Source organism: Cryptomeria japonica, chromosome 7 (genome assembly GCF_030272615.1).
Source record: "Cryptomeria japonica chromosome 7, Sugi_1.0, whole genome shotgun sequence".
Classification (NCBI taxonomy): Eukaryota; Viridiplantae; Streptophyta; class Pinopsida; order Cupressales; family Cupressaceae; genus Cryptomeria; species Cryptomeria japonica.
In genome coordinates this window covers 735768193-735795346 of record NC_081411.1, presented here as the reverse complement: position 1 = coordinate 735795346, position 27154 = coordinate 735768193, and the positions used below count along the sequence as shown (strand labels likewise).

General features: G+C 38.2%; 1 protein-coding gene across 1 annotated transcript; it reads right to left on the bottom strand.

The window, feature by feature from the left end:
* Positions 1-50: 50 nt before the first annotated feature.
* Positions 51-26778, bottom strand: LOC131073761 (receptor-like protein EIX1). The gene is made up of 5 exons (XM_058010258.2): positions 26514-26778; positions 25756-26303; positions 21789-21845; positions 21499-21690; positions 51-3569 (listed from the first exon to the last, which is right to left on the bottom strand). Exons 1-5 carry the CDS (start codon positions 26776-26778, stop codon positions 51-53), a joined length of 4581 nt encoding a protein of 1526 aa, XP_057866241.2.
* Positions 26779-27154: the final 376 nt, after the last annotated feature.

The window sequence follows — 27154 nt, the reverse complement described above, 5'->3', positions numbered from 1 at the left end:
CCACCATAAACCTTTAGATTTTGAGCCCTTTCTATAGACAAAAAGATATACTACTTTTGTCGACATATACATTTAGTATGAAGTATACTTTTAGTCTCTCTGTCAATTTGTGTACAACGTACGCAAAAGCGTATTAATTTCTTCTTGCTTTCTTTGGAATGCTCTTGGTCTTCGCCGTCAGAAATTTTCGCTATCTGCAACTTGTCACAGGGAATGCACTTGTCACAAGGAATCAAGTCAACAACCCAAATCAATATACTGTCTAATAAATCAAAGAACTTTTCCCTCCGTTTCTTCAGAAACAACAATGGAGCTACAATTGTGCCCGCGCCCACTCCAAAGCTCATCCCCATCAATACAATGAAACTGTCATTTCTCTCTCTTGCCCTGTTTTTATTCACCCCTTCTTTCATCTTTGGCTTGCTTTCATCCTTTGGCGAAGGCGACCATGACTCGTTCAGTTGTAAGCCGTGCAGACCTGGATTATGTGAGAAGGATGAGGCTTCAAATGTTGCGAATTGTGCCCCTTGCGGTATCATTCCTGTAAGATTATTGTATGACAGATTCAAGTAACTTAGGAATGTGAGAAGTTGCAATTCACTAGGAATTACTCCAGACAGTTGGTTTTGCGAGAGGTCAAGGGACTCTAGCTGTGCCATGTTTCCCAAGGACTTGGGTATACCACCATCAATATGATTTCTTGAAATATTAAGAATGATCAAACCAATCAGAGATCCCATGCCTTGAGGGATATGACCAGATAATCTATTACTTGATAGATCAAGGCATTTTACCAAACCCAAAACTCTCACGTACTCCAGCTCCAAACCTTTGCTTCTGATGATTATTTTCTCTACATATTTTGAAACATTTATCGAACCAAACTCAAAGAATTCGGTATTCACTGAGACATTTGACATGCCCTTCATCTCTGAAATGTTGTCCGGAATGACCCCTGTAAAACTGTTCATTGAAAGATCTAATATTTGAAGATGCGGTAACTTGCTTACATCAGCAGGTACAGTTCCTTCGAATCTGTTTGATCTTAAGATCAAAATCTTTAGATTAGGAAGCTCTAGAATCCAATTTGAAGAAATTTTCCCTGTCAGTCTGTTATCTCCCACATCTAATATCTGCAACTGCTTACAATTTGCAAGTGTTGGCAGAGTTCCATTTAGACGATTTCCCCCGATTTTCAGTGTTTGAAGCGAAGTCATGTTTCCCAACTCCGCTGGCAACTGTCCTTCTAAAGAATTGTTCTCCAAATTCAATACCACAAGCTCACTGCAGTTTACAAAAACTGAAGGAATTTTACCCGTAAGATTGTTGTATGAAAAATCCAGAATCTCCATAGACAACTCTTCACATATTGTAGATGGAATGCTACCACTGAGATTGTTGTGAGACAAAGACAGAAAAAAAAATTTATATTTGCCAATTTCAGCTGGAATGGATGCATAAAACTGATTTTCTGACATATCCAGCACAACCACTGAAGGAGGAGGAAGCGGAAGTGGACCTTGAAAGTTGTTGTGATGCAAGTCCAGAATCTTCAATGTTTTGGACCCCATTAGCTTAGAAGGCAAAGCGCCTGCAAAATTGTTATAAGACAGGTTGAGCTGTTCAAGAGGAAGGGAATCCCATACCCATGCAGGAATATTGCCCCATAATCTATTTTCGGACAGATCCAATTTGGAAATTTCAATTTGAGTTATTAAGAAGGCCGGCAACTCACCCTCCATGTTACATGAGCTTAATTTCAGTGTGCTAAACGAGTTTTGGGGAATCCAAGTCGGACTGACTTTCACAGTTAACACATTGTTCGAAATTTCTAGATGTGCCAGACTGGAGAGTTTATGCAGGTGGGACTCTGTAAGGTTCCCGCTCAACCGATTAGAGGATAGGGAAAGAACCTTCAGTCGAGATAGCTTTGAAATGTTGTGAGGTATGGCATGTGTTAACACGTTGTTGCTTAGATCAAGCGTATTGAGGGAAAGCAGTTGACCAATGGAAGCTGGAATTTTGCCACTCAAGTGGTTATTTCTCAGATCGAGCCGAACAAGGGACTTCATGTTGGCCAAGGAAGGAATTTTGCCGCACAGTTCATTGTAGCTCAGATCAAGCGATGTAAGGGAGGTAAGATTCATGTCAAGGGATGGAATGGAACCGGTCAATAGATTCCGACTCAAGTCAACATAGCTGAGCTTCCCAAATACACCGAACAACATAGAGGGTATTTTACCCTGCAACTGATTGTAGGAAAGATCGATATAGGCTAATGAAGACTTGGCGCCAAACAATGGTATACTTCCTTCTAATTCGTTACTTGAGATATCCAACATTACAAGTCCTGTAAGATTAGCAATGGATGGAGGAAGCTGACCTTGGACAAAGCAGTCCGAGATATCCAGCAGAGTTAGCGAGGAGATGTTGGCAATTGAATCTGGAATAGCTCCTTCTACACTTGTTGCAGTAAGAACAAGGCTGTTTAGCCTCGCAGAGTGTGGCGGCAGAATGCTTGAAAGTTCCCCTCCCAAGTCCAGATTGGCAGAGAAGTCAACTTCTTGCAGGTTTGGAAGGCTCAACAGATCAGAAGGGATGGAACCATTGAGGTCACAGCTTCTAAGCTTGAGAGAAACCAGGTCGGAAAGGTTGTGTAAGCGAGCAGGTATGGACGAGAAGAAGGAATTGTCACCAAGTTGGAGGTGGGTTAGACTGGTAAGATTTCCAAGGGAAGGGGGAATTGGGCCAGAGAGCATACAGTTGGACATTTGAAGACGCCTGAGACTGTACATGCTGGAGATAGCTTCGCCCCATTCATCGCTAGTCACTTGCGACATGTTAACTCCGTCCAGCAGCAGCTCCTCTAAATCTCCCATGTTTCCTATCCACATCTGCATGTCCTCAATTGTGATGGAGGAGGAGGAAATGAAGTAATTAGTGGAAAGATCCAAGTAGCGCAACGTGGACATATTGCCCAACTCCCTGCGCATCTTTCCCACAAACCCGGCATTTGACAAGTTCAAATACTGCAAATATTTCAGCCTGTAGAGTTGCGTAGGGACACCAACACCAATGAAAGCGTTGTAGCTCAGATCCAAGACTCGTAGCATCTTTAGATCAAACAGTGGAGACAGACATTCTTCTTTATTACTCTTAACAAAAAGTGAATTGAGATGCATCTTAGAATGAACATCATTGGTTGAATTTCTCAAAGCCATTGCCGGATCGTTGCTGAAAGGATTGTGGAGATCCAGCCGAACGACGTGCTTTGTTATATTATCACAATGGATTCCTTTCCACTGGCAGCAGTCAGTGGAATTATTCCACGTTTTCAGTCGACCGGACGGGTCGTGAAGAGCTCGCTTAAAATCCAAGAGAGAATTTTTCTCATTTTCTTTACAGCAAGATACCCAACAAATCGGCAGCAACAGCACAAATCCCACCAAGGTCCAGAACAAACTCTCTGAGAATTTCATTGAGTTTTGTTCAATTTTGCCCTTTGAAACGCCTGTAACCAACATTCCCTTGAAGAGATATCCAGAGAGACCATTATTCGCCCCCAAATCCTATTGAAGACACAAATGATTTAAAAGGAGGATGACGCAAAGCTTACGCATTTTGACAGGAACATCGTCGCTACGTGCCAATGACCACGACTTCTACTGACTAGAAAAAATTACAATCAATGCACCTATGACTGTGATCAGATCAGTTGAATTATTGACACCGAATGGTACGAAAAATATTCAGACTGGACGACACATTAAAGTTGTTCTGAGTTTCCATGAAGGTTCGTAAACGCGTAGAGTTGAGAAGTTCGATAGAAGCAGGACATATACCAAACTAAGGAAGCCGTAAAACAAATGGCAGGTAGTGGCGGTGGTGGGGAATCTTTATCCAAATTTAGGGTGGAAAGAATTGGTAGCAGTCGAAAGTCCATATTCTTAGTCAATTCAGTTTGCATATTAAAATATTGGGACATTATTAATTGAGATAGGAAACATCAACGTTTATAATATTCTAGTGGTTTGCGTGTACCTACTATAATGAGATTTAAGAGATTCAAAATACATGTGATTACAGATTATATAATTGCAAATATAAATAAGTCTTTTTGAAAACAATAGAATTTATTTAAAGAAGATGTTTACCTAAAAGGGTCCTTTAGGCATATAATATATGCTTTTAATATTTGTTTTGTAGTAAGATATTTTAATAATTTTATTAATTTATTTTTAACTAGCATATTTATTTTTAGAAGAATATAGGTAAAGTACATTGAAGATATCATATTTGTTCATTATTTCATTTTAAAAATTACTATATTATTATATTTCTATTAAACTATTGACCAAATCAAAATAATTAAATTATTATTATTATATTATTATATTATCATATCATTATATTTTTATTTTATATTTGTTCTTGTCCTTATCCTTAAGAAAAAAAAGTGGATCTTATTCAGGGACACTTTCAATCCCTCATAATTAGTAATTTTATTTCTAAAATATTTTTATACTACTATTTTATAAATTATTTGATATCAATCAATGGTAGAGATCTAATGAGAAGATTTGATGAGATGAATTGATTGAGATAATTAGGAAGTTAATTGGTTGCATGATGGAGATAGACAAAATTTGATTAATTAGCTAAACTCAAAGTGAGTGGTACTTGAAAGATGGAAGTGAAGATAAAATAATAATAAATTGATTTTTTAAATTTTTCATGCGTTTAAGTGTCACAATAACATCAAATTAAATGATTCCATTTTTTATTAATGGACATTTTTGCATCCATATGTGAATATAATATGCCTTTAGCGTAATAAATAAATTTTAAATAATTTCAAAGTTAAATAAAATTTAAAAATAATAACTAAAGTTTAAATATTTTTATATAAAAAATAGTTTACCAAAATAGAGTTTATACATTATGAAGCAATAGTCTCAAAATGTATCAAAAATATCACCTATTAAAACAAAACAAAAAAAGGTACACATTTTTATTTCTAATATCCATATCACTCCAAAGTATAGATCCAACAACTAATCCCATGAGCCTATGATATTGTTATTATACTATGCTTTATCACATTTATATGTGCCAAGAGGAGGCACAACCAGATTTGGATCCACATTTTTGTACTCAAGCTGGTAGCTAGTTCTTTCCTTCATAGTACCTTCTTTCTCATTTGGTTTTGTAATCCTTTTCTCCTCCATGAACTTCTTCAGTTGCTCCAATTCTTCCTTGTTTAAATTGCTCATTCCTTATGGAAAAAGTGGGCTAACTTTAAATCTTTATTTTGTAAACTATTATGAGACCTTCTTGTTGAAGTATCATGAAACAATCGTTGGGTATTCCTAGTGCTTTGGTACTTGAAACATGATAGTAAGATAGGTGAGTTCATGATGGAACTCATTAATATGCCTCATTTTGCCCTAAAAGATCTCATTATTCATCTTCTTCTAAATAAACCATGCAATCTCATTAGTAAGCAGAAGCCAAAAGTTATTTAATTCAAATTTAAAATCATCAACATAGCTAGCAAGAATCTCATGCCATGAAAAATCAAGGTTCTCGATCTAAACCACAAAGAAGGGGCCAAATAGATAAAAAAAAAATACTCAATGGTTTCAACTAATGCATCGAAATCAAAAAGTCTGGAAGACAATCCATAGTTATGTAAAACATAACCAATAACAAGTTTTTAAGAATCATAAGCCAACAAAAACAAGCCATTTTAGGCTAAAGTACAATTGTGCCAAATATGCAAAAGTCTATTAGACCACTTGGAATCAAGCCAACCAAGGTTCCAAGAATCATTTAGCCATTTATATACCTCTCTTGAGCTAATCGGCACTATGTATAGCTTATTAACAAAAAATGGCATTGATTTTTTATCCTTCCATGAGATTCTATTAATTAGGTCTATATCTATTAAATTTTATTAGAAAACCAATACCTCATGTAATGTCCCAATTTAGATTAATTTGATCATTTAATCATTTTTGCATCAAAGAAAATCATGTGAAATTAATTTCTTATTTCAAAACCCTTGCAATTATCTTAGCCAAAATAAACTGAAATTTACTTGAAGATTCAATAATAAACCTCGCATATTATGTACTTGATAAGCCTGAAATGTAAAGAGACTTATTGAAACCTTTTTAGACTTGTACTATATGATACTAATGCATGCATGAATGAAAAATACTACAAAATAATAGAAACACCCCGTTCAAGCATAAAATTATATCTAACAACTTAGATTATAAGAAAAATCCCAAATAGGGTGCCAATAGGCATTGTTGAACAACACTATTTTAATGCAACTTCACTCCACACACAAAAATTAATGAATGATGAAATAAAAGATCTAAATAATAAGGAACATCAAAGTACAACCATAATGTTTTTATTACCAGCTACAAAAACTTAAAAATGAATCCTAAATTATGCACTCCAAACTCTTGCAAAATGCCAACATTGCAAATGGAAAGGCTTCACTACAATGGCAACCCTGGGTAAGATTTATGTTAGAGACCCTTCAAATGACTTCTCTTGAGCCTCAAAGCTCCATGGTTTATCAACCCTGAAGATTGGTCTTCACGGGTTTACCAACCTCTAAAGAGAAAGCAATAGCTTTTCAAAAAAATATGAGAGAATGAATGGAAATGTAGCCAAAATCACATATAAATTGAAACCACATTCAAATTCAAGTTTGGGCACCAATTTCCTTCATGAATGAAGGATCCTTCTACACACAATCCCATTATCAACTATGGGCCCAATTTCCTCCATACTTTGCTTGTGCTTGATCAAGTTAAAAATTACTTAGAACCTCTATCCCCCTCATGGAGCCAATCTTGGATCTAACTCTTTGACTAGGTATAATCTATAGTTTTGCAACTCTATGAGAAGGAATCTAGTCCTAATAAGATTAGATTCCATATGGATATTAGGATTGTTGGCCTAAAACTAACCCTCAAGTAGGAGTAGTTTTTTATGTGGAAGGTTTTCTAGCTTGTTCATATCAATGGCTTTCTTTCTCCCAACCACTTCAAACAAATCCCTCCAAACTAATACCAAGGAATCCCATTTCTTAATAGGGTTTAAGTTTTTATTTGGGCTTTTAGATAGGTAAGTAACAATTCTAAGGTTAAAGAGACAATCAAGATCAATAAGAAAGGTGTTATTCAACTTGAAGAAAGAGGTATGTGATTTATTTTGAATTGGGGATGGGGAGTCAATAATGTTGGAAGATTCAATAAGTGAATGGTCAAAATTTTCCTCATGGCCTCCCTACACCAAAAAAACTTTTATGTGCTAATAAGATTATTCAATGAATCTATAACATTCTCTTGGTGTCCACCTTCTTCAAAACTACATGTCCATTTTCAATCATTTCTCAAACAAAATGGTATTGAATGTCTACATAATTTGTGTGAGGATGGTACATTGGATCCTTTGCCAAATAATATGCACTCTAATTGCCACATCCAATTTGAATAGTCCTAGACTCAAACCAAATACCTTCACACAACCTTTGCAACCAAACTACTTTCTTGAAGGCATGTGTAGGAGTCATATACTCTACTTTTATAGTAGAAAATGAAACTATGGGCCACTTATTTCTCATCTAAGTCACTACACCACCAAAATAAGTAAAAATATAGCCACTATTGGACCTCCAACTATCAAAGTCACTAGTTGAATCTACATCAACATAGACATGTATGTCTAAAATCTAATCAATATTGTTAGAACCATAATAAACCAAATAATAGTCAAAAGCAACTTGCAAATATATTAACACTCTTTTGACATAATTCCAATCTTCTCTTCTTGGGTTAGATATAAATTTCCTTAAAACTCCCATTACTTGGGAAATATCTCACCTAGTTCATACCATTCCACATATCCAGCTACCAACCACACTAGAATAAGGCACATTATGTTGGCCATTTGGTGGAATTGATTATGTGTTGCATTGATGTTTTGTCATTGATGTCAACACTAGTTGTTTGGATGCATTCCGGGCACCCTTCTGCTCCAAGTAGGTTGAGTGGTTTCCGATAGGCTCCAGTATAGTCTAATAATGGAATTAGCTTGTTTGTGATACTTATACTCTATTTGGTCAGTTGGTTTTGGTCTGGTCTGGTGATTGGATGTTGTCCTGCTTGCTTAGAAGATTGGTTTCTGGTTCCAGCGAAGGTTTCACCGATAGATATTTTGATAGAGATCTTTGATGAATTGCATAAGTGGTGTTGGCACATCTTCTGATGGAGTTTCAGGATGTTGTTGGTGATCATGTTCAAGAATTGGCGATTGGAGATCATTGTTGAAGCATATGGACCTATACTTGGTCCCAGTTGATCTAGGTTATGGATCGGCTTTAATGTAATGTGTGGATAGGACCTATTGATGTATTTCTCGGATGTCTTATGTGTTGATATTATTTGTTTGGTCTAAAGCCAACATGGTTTGTAATTATGTAATCGATTTATTATCTTGTGACCGACCTGATTGTTTATGGTCGAGGGTTTTGTATAAATAGATGTAAGATCTCATTGTAGATCATCATGGTTAATGTAAGAGTTTATGGTCAAGGAATGTAATGTGTGAATAATGTAATATCATTCAAGCAGAAGAATTAGTCGATCATTGGAGATGGAATTGGGTTTATGTAAGAGGATTTAGTCCTCCAGTATTGAGCTTAACTGAAATTGTACTCGGGCATAGGAGATGCTATCTTCTGCAATTCAACACTTCTCTGAAATGTAGTATGGATTTATATGTAGTCAGTGAGGCTCCTTTTGTGATGAGTAGTGCGCTCTAGGCTATTGGCCTTCCTGCAAGTGCAAGGCCCTTCATTGCAATTCACATACTTACTACAGAAGTATTATCTGACTGTGGGTAGGCTTTTCACTGTGGTTTTTCCCTTTAGCGAGCTTTCTATGTACAAATATTAGTGTTGTGTGGATGGATTTTATTTTGTGATTATTGTTTATGCTTAATTGGATTAACTGTTATTCCAGTATTACTGTTTTGGGTTCCGGTATTAAACTTTAAATTGCTAATGGTTCCTGTAATATGTGACAACCGATTCATCCCTGCCCCCTCTTAGTTGTCTTCTGGTTATTTGAACTGTCTAACAATTGGTATCAGAGCTTTGGTCCTCTCTACAGAAAGCTTAACCACTTGAGGAAGATCCTATGGCATCTAATAGTTCAAGTTCATTCAGTTCTTCTGGAGCTATCTTTCGAAGGGATATTCCAAGGCTTGATGGAACAAATTACACAGTATGGAAGATTCGGAGGGAGACTCATCTAAGATGTCTTGGCAAGGAGATTTGGGAGATCACACAGAATGGTGTCACACCCTATAATCCAAGATTTGGCAATCCTCCTCCAGCAAACCTAGACAAGGAGCTTGAGAATGATTGTAGAGGAAGAGAAGCCCTCTTGTGTGCACTTTCTGATTAGCAAATAATGGGATTAACCAACAAATCATCTGGAAAGGCTATATGGGATAAGTTGGAGACTCTTAATGAAGGTGACTCTACAGTGAAGATTGCTAAACTTGATGGTTACCGGGTGCGATATGAAAACTTGAAGATGGAAGAAGATGAAAGGATTACTGCATTCATGGAAAGGGTAAATGAGATTGTTATGGGAATTCAATGTTGTGGTGGAACTCTAAGCGAAGATGAAATTGTTTCTAAAGCCCTAAGATCCCTACCATCAGCTTACAAAATGAAGGCTACTACTATTAATGAGTTGAGAACGATGGCTTGTATATCTGTCAACATAAATACTTTGGTTGAGAAACTCTGCTTTTGATCTTGAAGAATTTAGACCTTCTAGAGTTGTAAAAATTGAACCTTCTTTTCATGCATCTACATCTACAATTGGTAAGCAAGACTAGAAAGCTTTATATGCAAAGAAGTTGGAATATATGAAAAGAGAAGATGATGAGTTTGAGCAACTTGAAGCACTATTTGCTAGAAGAGTACCGAAAGGACCGGTAGGAAGTAAGTATGAAGGAAAGGCATCTTTTAAATGTTTTGCATGTAATAAGATTGGTCATTTTGCATCTAGATGTCCTGAAAGAAATTCAAGATTTGAAGAAAGAGTTAAAAGATCATTTAAGCCTAACCCCTGATATTAGAACAAGTATAAATACAAGAAAAATAGAGACAAATCATCCTACATAGCGGATGATGAAGGCATTATTGATTCTGATGATGAACCGACAAAAGACTCTGCTAGTGGATCCAACAATGGGAAGGAATGGGTATTCCTGGCTATCAAGGAAGATGATCCGGTACTGGAAGAGAATATACCTGAAGAGAAGGAACTTGCTGCTAAAATTGAAGGCATAGATGAATGGGTAATTGACAGTGGTTGTTCACATCATATGACTGGAGATAAAGGGAAGTTTTTGTCTTTGCAAGAATTTGATGGTGGTCTAGTTAGTTTTGGAGATAACAAGGCATGTATGATCAAAGGAAAATAAATTATATCATTGGATGGTAAGAACAATACTGACAATGTTTATTATGTTGAAGATTTGAGGCATAATCTTTTGAGTGTAGGAAAATTGGTAGACAAGGGATTTCAATTAGAGTTCAAGGATGGAAAATGCAAAATCATTAACAGATCTGGATTGGAGATTGCAACCGGTACACAGACAAAAGGTGATATATTTCATTTCAACTATGATAAGAAGACATGTTTGATTACATAGATTGATTTGAGTTGGCTATGGCATAAAAGGTCGTGTCATGTAAATTTTGATTGAATTGTGAAGATCAATTCAACTAAGGTAGTTAGGGATATACCTAATATTATGAAGCCCTATAATCCGGTATGTAAAGAATGTCAAATGGGTAAACAGGTCAGAACCTCTTTTAGGAGTATACACGATAAATCAAATGATGTTCTTGATCTTATTCATACTGATTTGTGTGGCCATGCTAGAGTTAAAAGTTTTCATGGTGACAGATATTTCATGCTAATCATTGATGATTATTCTAGAATGATGTGGGTTACTTTTTAGAGAGAAAAATCTGAAGTATTTGAAAAGTTTAAAATATTTAAGGCTAAAGTGGAAATTGAGACAAGATTGAAGATTAAATGTTTGAGATCAAATCATGGTGGAGAATTTACATCCGGTGAGTTTAATAACTTTTGTGATAAGCATGGTATAAGAAGACAATTTTCTTCTCCTCGGACACCTTAGAAAAATGGAGTTGTGGAAAGGAAGAACACAACTATCTTGGATACTGCTAGAACAATGATGATGGAAGCTAGTCTACCTCATCTCTATTGGAGAGAAGCAGTGTGTACAACGGTTTATACATTCAACAGAGTACATATCAAAGGGGAAACTAGTAAGACACCTTATGAATTATGGTTTGGTAATACACCTACAGTTAAGTATTTCAGAATTTTTGGTAGTAAATGTTATATCAAGAGAGATGATACCATTGGCAAATTTGATCCTCAATGTGATGAAGGCATATTTCTTGGTTATTCTAATGAAACCAAAGCATATAGATATTATAACAAGAGATTGCAGAGAATTATGGAGAGCGCTAATGTCAAACTAGATGAGTTGAACAGAAGTCAAATCAGAGTTTATGAGAAGGAACCAGCAGTGGAAATGATTATATCTAAACTAGTAGCACCTATAGCAGAACAGAGAGTTGAACCAGCTACTCCGACAACATCAAAGAATTCTACAGTCTCTGAAGAACAGGGAAGAGGAACAAAAAGTCAAAAGACTCCTAGGTATGTGAGATTGAATCATTTAAAAGATCAAATCATTGGGGATAAGAACAATGGAGTGATGACAAGAAGAAGATTGGCAACTAATGAGATATGTTTAATTTCACAAGTTGAACCAGTATCAGTAATTGAGGCATGTAAAGATGAATATTGGTTGAAAGCTATGGAAGAAGAATTAGATCAGATTGAGAAAAATAACACGTGGACCTTGGTTCCCTGGCCTAAAAATAAGAATGTTATTGGAACTAAATGGGTTTTTAGGAATAAATTGAATGAAGATGGTAAAGTTATAAGGAATAAGGCTAGATTGGTTTGTAAAGGATATTATCATAAGGAAGGAATTGATTATGGAGAGACTTTTGCACCTGTAGCTAGGATTGAAGTTGTGAGATTATTTCTTGCCTATGCTACTTATAAAAACTACAAAGTTTATCAGATGGATGTTAAATGTGCATTTTTTAATGGGGATCTTGATGAGGAAGTTTATATTGAAAAACTTGATGGTTTTTCACTATTGGATGATACAGATATGGTTTGCAAGTTAAGGAAATTTTCATATGGATTGAAGCAAGCACCTAGAGCTTGGTATGCAAGGTTGGATAAATATCTTTTGAAGCTTGGTTTTACTAAGGGTGGCACTGACAGTAATTTATATTATAAGATCATTGATGATGATATAATGATTATGGAAGTATTTGTTGATGACATTATTTTTGGAGGTGAAGATAAGTTGTGCATAGAATTTTATAAGAATATGGAGAAAGAATTTGAGATGTCTATGATTGGTGAGATGAAATTTTTCTTAAGTTTGTAGATTACTCAAACTGACAAAGGTATTTTCATCTGTCAAACTAAATATGCTTAGGAATTATTGAAGAAATTTGGTATGGGAGATTCTAAACCGGTAAGTACTCCTATGGTTACAAGTGAGAAATTGACAAGAAAAGATGTTTCTGCACCGGTAAATCCTACAAGATAGAAATCTATGATTGGAGGTCTGCTTTACTTGACTCAGACTAGGCCTGAAATTATGAATGTTTTTTGTATTATTTCAAGATTTCAGAGAGATCCTAGAGAAAATCATGAGATGGCAGTGAAAAGGATTTTTAGATACTTGCAAGGCACATCTAAATATGGTTTGTGGTACCCTAAGGATGATAACTTTACTTTATGTGCATATACAGATGTTGACTGGGCTGGAGATGTTGATGACTGGAAAAGTACTTTCGGTGGAGCTTTATTTCTTGGAAAGAAGTTGGTTTCATGGATCAACAAGAAACAATCATGTACTTCTTTATCTATTGTTGAAGCTGAGTATGTTGATGTTGCTGCTACTAACTATACACAGGTTTTATGGATGAAGCAAATGTTGAAGGATATAAAGGTGGATTGTGATGCACCAGTAGTTATTCATTGTGATAACTCTGTTGCTATTGATATATCAAAGAATCAGGTATTTCATTCTAAAACAAAGCTCATATCTATCAAGTATAACTTTTTGAAGGAGAAGGTGGAAGAAAATGAAGTTAGATTGGAGTCAGTCTGGCATGCATTATCAGAGATACTATTCATTTCGACACTGATGTGGGATGCTATTGCTCAGGGGGAGTAGTCAGCTTTGTGATTCAGAGGCTTATATTTTTGCTTTGATATTTCTGTCAGATTTCTGGCATTGATGTCAAAGGGGGAGTGATATTGATGTGAAAAAGAAAAAAAAAAGGGAGAGATATTGATAAGGGAGAGAAATTCAGAGCTTTACAAAGATATTATTCACAGGGGGAGACTTGTTTGGCATTTCTTGGTACTTAGATGTTTTGCACATCTAGTGTTGCCATCAATGCCAAAGGGAGAGATTGTTGGCCATTTGGTGGAGTTGATTATGTGTTGCATTGATGTTTTGTCATTGATGCCAACACTAGTTGTTTGGATGCATTACCGGCACCCTTCTAGTCCTGGTAGGTTGAGTGGTTTCCGATAGGCTCCAGTATAGTCTGATGATGGAATCAGCTTGTTCATGATACTTATACTCTATTTGGTCAGTTGGTTTTGGTTTGGTAATTGGATGCTATCTTGCTTGCTTAGAATATTGGTTTCTGGTTTCAACGAGGGTTTCACCTACAGAGCTTTTGATAGAGATCTTTGATGAATTGCATAAGTGGTGTTGGTGCAGATTTTGATGGAGTTTCAGGATGTTGTTGGTGATCATGTTCGAGAATTGGCAATTGGAGATCATTGTTGAAGTGTATGGACTTATACTTGGTCCCGGTTGATCTAGGTTATGGACCAGCTTTAATGTAACGCGTGGATAGGACCTATTGGTGTATTTATGGGAAGTCTTATGTGTTGATATCATTTGTTTGGTCTAAGGCCGGCATGGTTTGTAATTATGTAATCGATTTATTGTCTAGTGGCCGACTTGATTATTTATGGTCGAGAGTTTTGTATATATAGATGTAAGATATCATTGTAGATCATCATGGTTAATGTAAGAGGTCATGGTCAAGTAATTTAATGTGTGAATAACATAGTATCATTCAGGCAAAAGAATTGGTCGATCATTGGAGATCGAATTGAGTTTATGTAAGAGGATTTAGTCCTCCAATATTGAGCTTAACCGGAACTGTACTCAAGCATAGGAGATGCTATCTTTTGCAGTTCAACGCTTCTTTGGATTGTAGTATGGATTTATATGTAGTCAATGAGGCTCCTTTTTTGATGAGCAGTGCGCTCTAGGTTGTTGGCCTTCCTGCAAGTGCAAGCCCCTTCATTGTAATTTACATACTTACTACAGAATTATTATCTGACTTTGGGTAGGCTTCCCACTATGGTTTTTCCCTTTACCGGGTTTTCCACGTACAAATCTTGGTGTTGTGTGGATGGCTTTTATTCTATGATTATTGTTTATGCTTAATTGGATTAACTGCTATTCTGGTATTATTGTTTTGGGTTCTGGTATTAATTTTTAAATTGCTAATGGTTCCTATAATCTGTGACAACTGATTCACCCCCCCCCCCCCCTCTCAGTTGTCTTCCAGTTATTTGAATTTTCTAACACATTATCTGTGTCCTCATTATAACACATGTGTAATATAATCTTAGTTCCAATAGGTAAAGGAATATTCACTAGTTTATAATCATGCATATTAAATCTATGTAGAATAGTCTCAACATAATTACTCTATGTCAATCAAATATTTTTGTTGCCTCTATCCCTCTTGATTTTCATTCCAAGTACGTACCTAGATACCCCCAAATCCTTCATCTAAAAATCACCTAAAATTTGAACTCTAAGTTTGTTGAGCATTCCTTTTATGTTAGAGAAAAATAATATATCATCTACATCTAACACAATGATTAGTATATCATCAATACATTTAACATATATACTTGATGATATTTCTCACTTCTAATGAAGTCCAATTTAAGTTGAATAAAAAAAATTTATATCTAAGTTGATTTTTTCTAGATCATAGAGAGACCTTTTCAACTTGCATACTAGATGCTCCTTTCTTTTTACTTCAAAACCCTCTATCTATTGCATAAATATATCCTCTTGGAGATCTCCATGTAAGAATGAAGTTTTGACATCCATTTTCTCTGCCTTAAAATCATATATGTTTTTTATTAAGTAAAAACAGGTTTTAAGGGACCCAAAACCCAATTACATTACGAAAGATGAGCATGAAAGAGACAAAACAAAACAGCTGCAAAAGACCAGCACAAAAACCAGCAGCTAGAACAAAAAGACAGTAAGGAGCCAACAAGAAGTTGGCCTCCCAAACCCAGCATTACAAATCAATTGAAAACTTTTATAGACTCCTCAGCATTCTGAACCAAGAGCATCATCGCCTTAGCTGCTTCCCTCAGATCATTGCTCTCTTGTCTCAGCTGGCTATCTTTCATTTTGGTCTCCATCCCAGTAGTGTTCTGCCTAGTTCTATGCCTGGAAATCTGATGGGTGAAGTTGGAAGTTGGTACATCTTCAATGATTACCAAGTTCTTATCCTGATTTTTCCTTTCCAAATGATCCACCAGTGCATTCATGTTTTGTGATGAAACTTTTAGGACCTAGAGACTGTGGTTCATGAAGCTTTTCAAAGCATTCTCAGTGCGGGCAACCCGAGTGTTGATGTTGTCTTTATCCTCCTCAGCCTATTCTTTCAAACTTCTGATAACCTCCTCCAGGTGTTTCAAATCCCCTTTGATCAGGTCTTTTTCTAGCCAATCCTCCATCTCAACTTCCTCCTCAGCTTCACTGGTTTCCGTCTCATCATTCTTTTTCCTAGAATTTGTATCCTTAATCAGCTTATTTATCTTGTTTTCCAGATCCCTCTGTTTACTTTGCATACTAGTAATGTTGTCGACAACCCATTTCTGGAAGTTGAAGGACTCCAGAGCACAATTACGGGCGGTATTCAAGATAGTATTTGCAGAATCCCTACCCTGTTCAGTGCCCACAGAGTTAGGATTTTCTTCCTCCTTAGAATTCAGAGCGACATTCCTACTATTCGAGCCCATAGGGTTAGAGTGAGGGTTTTCAAAGTTACCCCCTTCTTCCTCTTCTCCAACGTTCTCATCCTTCTCATTCTCCATTTATGTTTCAATATCCTTCCCCTTTTCCTCCTCCACATCACAGTGCACCTCCTTTTCCACATTATCTATATCAGTTCTCCTTTTTTTGTGGGTAGGGGCATTAGGCTGATCCTCATCCAAATCAATATCTTTGCAACTCTCAGAGATATGAGCATTGGTGATCAGGGGATCATCTTTGGTAGCCCTAGCCTTATCCTTTAGATATTCATAAATGAGCAATATGAGCCCCTGATGGGCTATAGGGTAAGAGTTAGGCTTTTTAGCATGATCAGCAAGACTCTCATTCAGAGAGGATGCTAAATAAAAAGGCAGGGAAATTTTAGCCCCATGATAGAAGTGGTTAAGAATTGCAAAGTGATAGTTATAGATTTTAGTAAATCTACCGTCAATAGTGAGATACTCCATCAAAACCCTTAAAAAAATTTGCCAAAAGGGCTTTACCTACTGGGGAATGTAGTAGGAGATGTTGTCTTTCTTCACAAGCTTTCCCTTCTCATCCTCCAATTTTGGGAAGTTTTTGAACGCTTCAGCTGCATACTTCTGGTCTCTATAGAATTTAGTACCCTCCTTCTGAAGACCCATGACCTCTGCGACCAAGTTCTCATCAATTTGCCATATCTCCCCGAACAAGGTGACTCTGTTGTTATTCCAGCCTCTAGCAAAACCATATGACACAGAATTTCTACTTCCGTGAAGCTTTTCCATATAGTTAGTAAAGCCATATTTGTGAAGCCTTCTCCATACTTATCATTCACTCTTCCAGTTTTCGCATCCTGGGGGCTCATTCCTGTTTAAATTACCACCCATTTTGAGCACCAAGTAGAAATACCCAAAGCTATAATTCACAGTCCGCAAATGAGACTCCAAATGCTTGTAATTTTTGGAGTTACAGAATAGAGACTCTTTCGTTGTTTTGAATCTTATGTTTTTGGCAGCACAAACCCAACATTTATTATTATAATTTTCCCCACACATATGATCATAGAAATGATGCCAAAAGGCACTCATTAACTGACAGTTAATCTGCCCCCAAAATCTATCTTTGGAATCTGTTCCCCAAAAAATAATCATGATATTAACTTGACCCATTAATACGATCAAAATATAATTGCTCTTTAACATTTCTTTTACAATGAGTTTCTCCAATATATTTAACATCATTCTCTAAATTGACCCCTTCATTAGCTAAGATATCTGGTACCTTATTGTCTTCTCTTAGAGTATGAGTTATGCTAATACTAACATAGTTATTTAACAATTTTTTTGCACTTTCAACTAGGTTAGTAATATTACAAGAGATAGAGCTTGTACCTTTGAGGGCTTGGATGATGTTTAGGGAGTCCCCTTCCAGCCAATTTTTTTAAAATTTGAATCCCTGAGCAAGTTGGAGGCTTTTTAGCATGGCCATAGCTTCGGCCACGTGATTATTTGGAGCCCAAAAGGAGAAACAAAAGCTGCAATGCAGACTCCTTGAGCATTCTGATAACTCCTGCACCACCAGACTTCCCAAGGTTGCCCTTAGCCACCCCATCGAAATTCACCTTTATCCAATCATGATCAGGGAAGTGCCAAACAATATTATCTCTTCTATTCTTATTGTCAAATCTGTAGACTTTGTGTATTAGGTTCCATTCAATGAGGATATCTTTTTCCATTTCATTCATATCAGTAACAAACCATTTCTTATTATTCTTATGAGGAATATTGATGTTCTCTTTTATAGCCCTGCAAAAAATTTCAAAGACCACCTGAGAGTTACACTTAGCTTCCCTAAAAAATTGTTATTTCTTTCTTTCCAAATACCCCAACAAATCATGGGGAGGCTCAAGGACCAAAGGTTCTTGATAAGCTGGCATTTGGTGGGGGAAATTCCATTGCCAGATAATATCCTTGATACTCTTCTTCATAACCCAATAAACTTTCCATTTCTCCCACACCTTACTCCAAATTTCCTAGGTAAATGAGCAGTGAAAAAAAAGATGATCAACTGATTCTTCCTCTTTCTGGCATAGCTCACACCTATTAAGGAATTTAAAACCTTTTTGGACCAAATTGTCAATAGTAAGGGTACTATTATGAGAAGCAAGCCAAAAGAACATATTGACTTTAGGGATCAGAATGTTGTTCCAAACTTTACTCCAAATGGGATCACTGGTCTGAGAAAAAGTGTTTTTGTAGGTAGAAGCAACCGTAAATTCACCTCTAGGATTACTTTTCCAGAGAAAAACATCATCATAGTCTTTGTTAAGGGAAAAGGACAGCAGCTCCTTTTGGAGTAAGGAAAATCCAGAATGTATAACATCAAGCCTTACCCATTTGTCCTCCTTCCAATAGTCACAAACCATCAACCCAAACCTCCTGTTACATTCCTCAATAAATTGACTGTTGCCTTGATCAAAAAGAGCTTTATTCTTCATCTAAAATCATATAAGTTACCACAATGAATAAGAGAAGTATAAAAATGATAATTTAGCAAAAAGAGATGAAAAAGAGAAGTATAAAAAAGACAATTTAGCAAAAAGAGATGAAATCTCCCTCTCTCTTTGGAAGTAGCCCTTGGCCACCAATCTGGCATTATATACCTCTAATGAATGATTCTCTAAACTTTTATTTATTTCCATTTGTAACCAATGACTTTCCTTCCATTGGGAAAACAAACAAGATCCCAAGTGTCACATGAATCTAGATCCATTATCTCCTCTTTCATAGCTCCTTCCAAGATTCACTTTCTTCTAAAAGAATAGCTTCCTTCATGAACTTGGTTCATATCTCCTTCCAATATTCACTTTCTTCTAGAAGAATAGCTTCCTTGATGACCTTGGTTCATCATCAGTACTAAGAAAAGAAAATACATAATATAAATCTAGTGAACTATACATATTGATTGGATTTTATCTCTTTAAGGATATTCTCAAGGGTGGCTATAGGATTTTGCTTCTTGTTCTTCAACATGTTCTTCTTCTCAAGATTTAACTCTTCAATTTGTTGAGAAATACCACTCTAATCCTCATTTGAGCATCTTCATCCTCTTTCAAGTCATGTTCTTGTTCTTCAACATGTGCATCAAGCTACTTCAATTCAAAGTACACTATTTTATCTGTAGTATTTTCATGTGGTTGTGCAAAAACAAGAATAGCTCTAACTTCCTGAAAAATAACATCTATAAACAAAACAACTAATTGGGTTAAAGGATTCCAAAACTTGCAACCTTTCATATTGTAACCATATCCTATAAAAATATTTTTTGTGCTTTTGGATGCAACTTAATGCTTCTTTTTATTTGGCACATGGACATAAGCCTTAGAACCGGAGACCCTTAAATGTGAAATAGGTGGATTTTTACCTATCCACATCTCATGAGGAGTTTTATCAAGATTCATGCAAGGAGATGTATTAACCAAGTAACAAGCAATACAAATAGATTCTATCATAAAGAATTCATCCATATGTGCACCACTTAGCATACTTTTAGTGCTTTCCATTAAAGTTTAGTTAATCCTCTCTAGCACACCGTTTTTTGTGGGAGCAATTATAAACTCCATGATCACTAGCAAAAATAAAGATGCCTTCCACAAGAGAGTATGCAATATAATGAGTTTGCTTGAATAGTGAGACATGAGATATCTATGGGATATGTTCCAAATGTACAAGAGCCTTTCTTAAAAGGGTAATGTGTGATTTAGTATGAACAATTCTAACATGGCACAAACATTAAATGCCTAGGAAACTAAAAATAGATAAGGGTTACATGGTCCCTTTATATGACTAACTTCTATAGTGCCTCCTAGGACCGAAGTAAACTTAACATGTGAATAGGTCCCCACTAATGACTAGTTAGGCACGTAATCTTATTCATACTAATACCCTCTCTTAAGTGCAGCTTAGGGAGATGAAATTATTATGCAAATGATGCAAGACATCAAAGATGGGTCTCAACTACTAGGCCATGTTAGGTACCCATGTTCAAATCATCTCGCACATCATGTTAGGATCTAAAAGTGCCCATAACAAACATTGGCTACTAGAAAAACAACTTGCTTTAGGAAAGTTAAATATTGTCATCATTCAAGAATCAAAGTTGTCAACTTTCATTTGAAATATTTAGTCTCATCTAAATATAAATCATATGCACCATGGTTATGGATTTAGCAACATGCTCACATGGGGTGTTTATTTCTTTGGATGTTAAAAAGATAAATTTTGAGCTTATCACCAAGGTTTCAAATTGGTTATGCTACATGTGTAGAGGTTTTTTAGATGATCTCTCCTTCACCTTATGTAAATAATTTAAGGAAATAAAAAATAGAATTTTTAACATATCCTTGTTAATATCATCATATTGTAGAAGAATTGGGTATAATAGGTGGTTCCAGAGTTGGTAAATAATTAGGAATCCTCATATTTCCTAGAAAGTATTCATAAGAAATATGACAAGGTTGATTAAAAAAATTCAACAATTCTCAATAATTATTCACCCAAGAATGCATTAAATCTTATTGGAATGTTTCAAGCCATATATTGATCTTAGAGATTATGTTTTTTAGAAGAAAAATCTTCTCATTCGTGATCTTTAATATACACGAGAAGTGCATTTGTGAAAGGATTGCATGCACCAAAATCATAGTAAAGATTTATAAAACTGTTCAAACAATGTATTATTTTATTAATATTGTAATGCATCTAAAATTGTACTGTACTAAAAAATTCAATTACACAAGACACATAACATTAAGATTTGTGAGATTTATTTATTTTTTTAAAAGGGGTAAAAACTTTATTGGAAATCAGGCACAAGAATTACAAAGAGACCCAAGGCCCCAAGGCCCTAGAAAAGAACCACAAGCCCAACCCAAAATCAACCAATCTCATACCCATCCAAGTCCTTAGCAAGAATCTTCTGCAGGTCTTGACAATAATCCGGGGAAAGATGATCCCAACCTTCAACTTTCCAGTCACTATCATGTTTCGAGGCCCACTTGGCTGAACAATCTACTGCTCTATTCCACTCATGAGGAATATGGATGAAAGACACCTGCTCCATAGCTGAGCTAATATGAAGAATCTGATGAACAATCTCTGCCAACTGCCAATGCACCCCACTCACCTTTTGCTCTGTCAACAAGTTCACCACAATTTGTGAGTCTGATTCACAGATAACCTTTCTGCGACCCAACTCCCAGGCACTCTCCAAGGCATAGAGAATAGCAAAGCCCTCCATAAAATTATTAGAATGCCACCCTTTATGAATCAAAAATAAGAGGACCACCTCCCAGGGGATAGTTCTTGCAGCCCCAACCTGCTCACAATATATGCCTCGTCTTTATTCAGAGGAAAATGCACCTCACATTTAGCTTCCACCGTCTCCCTGATCATAACTATGATTCTATTCCACACCTGTTGAACCATCAGTCTGACCTCACGAAATATCCTCTTGTTCCTCTCGAGCCAGATCTGCCACAAAATGAAGATGGGCCCAATGTACCAGACAGTCTGGAGGAAGGAGGAGAAGATAGGAGGTCTGCCCAAGCTGCTCCAAAACTCCACCAGTGAATCCACATGAACACAAGGATGCTTCCACACCCCCCACCAATAGTGCCATATAAGCATAGAGAAGGGGCATCTAAAAAACAGGTGTGAGGAGTCTTCCTCCCCATTACCACACAAGGCACAAATGGAAGGCTCCAAAAATCCTCGCTTGCAGATATTGTCCCAGGTTAGGTATCTGTTCAAGGCCAAAGTCCAAGCGAAGCAATTACACTTTGGCCAAGAAAGATTATTCCACACCTATTTCCACCAAGGCACCTCTCTTCCCTCAAGTCTTCGGTTCAACAGTACTCGATATCCACTAGCAACAGTAAAGATGCCCTTAGGGTTCGGGAGCCAAGCAAGTCCATCCCTACCCTTGAGAGAACTACAATGTCATACAACTTTGCACACTCTTCCTCCATCCCGGCCACTGACCACTCATTAGGGGCCTTCAACCACTCCATCTCCAGCCGCCCACACCTATACACAGCCTTGAAGTCACTCACCCTAGACCACCTTGCCTCCAAAAACCTTTGGCAGAGAGTCCCAAGGTTGGGAAACTGATCCAGGATGGGGGGTAACCATCCCAAGAGTCGTTCCAGAATAGGACCCCTTCCCCCCTCCTGCAAATCCAAAAGAGACCTTCCTTAATAAGGGAGGCCCCCTTCTTAAGAGTACTCCAAATCATTGAACCTTTACCCTCAAGCGGATATCTTGGAACTTCCTCCATCGGGATCCTGTACATATATTTGTAGGCCAAAATCCTAGCCCAGCCACGATCCTGCTCAACACACCAGCTCCAGTACAATTTAGCCGCCAGAGCCTCCCCAAATAAAATAGACTGCCTTAAACCAAACCCCCCCTTGACTGCTTCGGGCTACACACCAACTCCCAATTGACAAGACTCCATTTGGAGGAGGAGAGGCTACTTGCCCATAAGAATTGCCTATCCAGAGAGTCCAATCCCTTCAAGAACCACTTAGGAGCCACTTGAAGCATACAACAATAAGCCGGAAGATCCTGAACCACCGACTAAATCAACTGAACCCTCCCAGCAAAGGATAACCATCTATTAGTCCAGTGATCAACCTTTGTGCGAAATTTATCCAAGATGCCCTACCAGGAATCCTTAGTAGGGTTACCAAGAGAAATAGGAATGCCCAAATAAGTCAAGGGCAAAGAGCCAACTTGGAATCTCAGGATAAGAGCAATCCTCCTTTGAATAGGACCCAGAGTGTTGAAAAAGAGGATAGAAGATTTATCCTCATTAATCATCTGGCACGAAGTTGCAAGATAAACATCCAAAACCTTTCTCAGATTAGTGGCCTCTCTAATCCGAGCAAGACCCATCAGGGCCATGTCATCAACAAACTGCAAGTGAGACTGCGGTTACAAGTCATTACCCCAGCTCCATCCTTGAATAAATCCTCGACCCACAGTATGTTTAATCAACCTCCCCAGGCCCTCAGCCAGAAGAATGAATAGGTGGTGAAGACCCCTAGACGCACCAAACAGCTCGGTATGATCGCCATTGATTAGCACTGAGAAAGATGTAGACGTCACACAACTCATTACCCATTGGATCCATTCGTTAGCAAAGCCAAACGCCCTAAGAATCTTCTAAAGGAAGGACCAACGAACTCTATCGTAAGCCTTAGCCATATCCAAACTAATGAACATATCTTTTTCCTTGGAAATTGGCATAGAGTGAATAGTCTCTGTAGCTATGACCACCTCGTCCAAGATTTGGTGCCCTTCCACAAACCCACTCTTCTCCTCAGAGATAACATCCCCCAGACACTTTTTCAACCTATCCGCTATCAGCTTAGAGATAATCTTGTAAATCACATTGAAAAGAGAGATGGGTTGGAATTGGCCTAACCGGTCAGCCCCATCACACTTGGGGATGAGTGCGATGAAAGTTGCATTCAACGCTCGAAGCATCTGCTTATTCCTCTAGGACTCCTGAACGACTTCCCATAAGTCCAATTTGATAATATCCCATAACTCTTAAAAGAATTCAATTAGGAACCCATCCGGACGAGGGGCCTTTCCCTTTCTCATGTGAAAAACAATCCTCTCTAGTTCCTCCAACGAAATGTGACCCACAAGTTGTTCATTCATCTCCCTAGTAACAAGAGAAGGGATGCAATCAAGAACTTAATTTTCCTCCACCGGTTCCCCCTGAGACTCCTTCCTAAAGAGGGCCCGGAAATAAAGAAAAGACTCCCTAGAAATCTCTTGTAATGATAAAAGCTGCTCACCTCTATCATTAACCAAAACTGGAATGGCATTTCCATGTCTTCTAGCTTTCACCGAATTGAAGAAGAAAGCAGTGTTCTTATCACCCTCTTGAAGCCAATCAATACGAGCTCTCTGTTTCCAGTATATTTCCTCCCTAAGCTCCCATTCCTCTAGAGCCTTGACAACCCTATCTTCCTCCCTAAGCAAGGCTTCAAACAAACCATGCTCTCTGATGTCACTGGTGATTGCATTCAACACAATCTGAGCAGCTTTCTTAGCATGGAAAGTATTTCCGAAACCCTGATGGTTCCACTTTTTAAGTTGAAACTTAACAAATTGCAATTGCTTGGCAAAAGTATACATAGCAGTGTCGAAGGTCGGCCTCCCTTGTCTCCACCAATCTGCAACAAGAGTCTACAAAGCAGGATCCCCAAGCCACATAAGTTGGAATTTGAAAGAAGGAGAGAAAGCGACCCGAGCAGAAGAAGAAACCAACTTAATGGGCCAGTGATTGGATCCTCTCCAATCTAGAATCTCTGAGCTAGTAGACCACTCCCCACCAATCCAAAAACTAGAAACCAGAAAATGATCCAACCTTCCACAATCCAATACTCTCCTATCCTCCTATTGTTCCAGGTGAACAGACCATTACCAGGCTTAATGTCAACAAGATGCAACTACGCTATATTATCTCAAAAAAGGAAAGATGAAGGTTCTAACCGCATAACACCCCCCTTCTTCTCACTCAACTCAAGGATGGCATTGAAATCGCCCGCCATAATCCAAGGATGCAAAGGGGCCAGCCTCCACATACCAGAGATATGGGCCCATAAATTATGCTTACCCTGAAGATCAGTGGGGGCATAGATGTTAGTATCCAAGATATATTCCCCAGTCTCAAGACTAGAGACAACCTTGGATAACGAAGATCTAGAGGCCACCCACCAGTCAGGATGAATCCTTAGAGGGTTCCAAAGATAGGCCACCCCTCTCGAGGAGCCCACAGCACCAATACACTGACACTGGCTTCTTCCCCAAATCTTTGGCACCAGATCCATCATACTTTCCATAGAAATTTTTGTCTCCTACAAAAAAAGGATATCAGGAGCATGGCTCCTTATCAACTCCCGAACAACTTTTTGTCTAGGGCCACTATTCAAGCCCCTCACATTCCATGATAAAACAATAATTTAGGGGGACTAGAAAAGTGTGAATCCAGAGTCTTTACTAACCCCGACTCAACCAAATTATCCCCCATCAATTTGATCTTCTCTAAGTCCTTTTTTCTTCCAACCTTAGAACTCTTCTCCAATGATCCTTTCTTAATGTCCTTCTGGTGAAGACCCAAATGTACACCCATCTTGTTACTTTTGGCCCCAGCAGGTTCCATTTTTTGAGCAGAAGGAGAAACCTCCCCCCCAACCAGCTCCACTACAGCACTAGATATGGATCCCAACTAGGCTACACCTGGTTGATCCATCTCCATTTGTTGGCTCCCCAAAATTTGCAAAGCTTGGGTCGAGTCCCAAATTACACTATCATCTACCAACCTTGGAGCACCCTGATCCAAAGGAGTCAGCCCAGGGTTTACCTCCTGTTGGGTGAGGTCGTCCAGGGCTTCAAACCTGTTGAAAGTATCATCCTCCTGTCTCACCTGTAAGGGCCTCTTTTGTCCCTGATTCCTGTCCTTTGTCTTAACTGGGACAAAACCATCAGTACCCACAGCTTCCCCAATCATGGTGGCTTTTCCTTTATCAACCCCATCTATGTTACGGGTCGACTGTTGAGATTGGTGCACCATCGGTTTATACCTAGGGCACTTGCGCTGCAAGTGACTAGACTCATGACATAGGCGACACCGGAAAGGTAAAGTCTCATAATCTAGTTGTTGAACCCAGGAATAAGAACCCGCACACATTTCAATAGCATTTGGCAAAGGCTTACTAAGATCAATCTCAACATAGATGCGAGCGAAGGTCATTACCCTTCTCCCCAGGGTTTGCGAGGATGCTCCAATTGGCCTCCCAAGAATTGAAGCGAGCATCCGAAGCACATCCTCTTGACAGCATTCCATCGGAAGTCGCGGTAAGCGGACCCACACTGGGACCCTATTCGGGAGTTCCTCCAAAGGGTTGAACCCTGCATGCCAGGGTTTGATAAACAATCCCACCTGGTTGTAAAAATACGGCCCTCCTTCAAAAACCCTACTCCGATCCTCCATGCAATTGAAGGTAACCATGAAGTAGTTGTTTGCCAGTAACATGATCTCCATCTCCCCTTCCGGAGCCCAAGTTCTATGAGCCCAATTTTCCAAAAACTACAGAGAGACCCTCATCCCCCAAAACTTACAGTATAACGAATGTTTGGAAAAGTAATCAACATCTTCTGCTATCATCTCCGGAGGAATAATCACCCTAGGTCTCTCGCTGCACTTCTCCAGGCAGCCATTAATCTTTGAAATCCGCAAACCCCCAATGTTTCCAGCCCTGAACTCTGAGGCAAAAAGGTTATTATCATAGGTCTTTAAATTATGGCATGTGGGTTTCAAACCCCCCGCAGCCCGAAGCTCCAAATCATGAGGCGCCTTCGAGGCCTCACCACCAGATCTATGCATCTCACCTCTTGAAGAGCCCACCCTCCGAAGGGAGTTGGCCAAAGACTTTGAACCCTACATGTAGCAACCACCCTCACCCCATCACATAGCTTGAGCCTCCCCCAGCCCTACCCCACGCACAGACTACAGATCCACAGGGACCCTGAGCCCCTGCCCCCCGCAGCCACCACACTACCTTTCCCCGCAGCAACACCCCCATCCGCAACCTCCACCCTCACACACCGCACCAGCCAGCAAGCCCGCCTACGAGCTAGGGCTGCGATGCCCTAGCCCGCGCTCGGCTCCCATCCCGCACAGCGCTGCCATCCGTCTCTCTTCAAAGAGTTCTTTAAGCCTCACCATGGCAATGCATAATTTTTTCAAGATTTGTGAGATT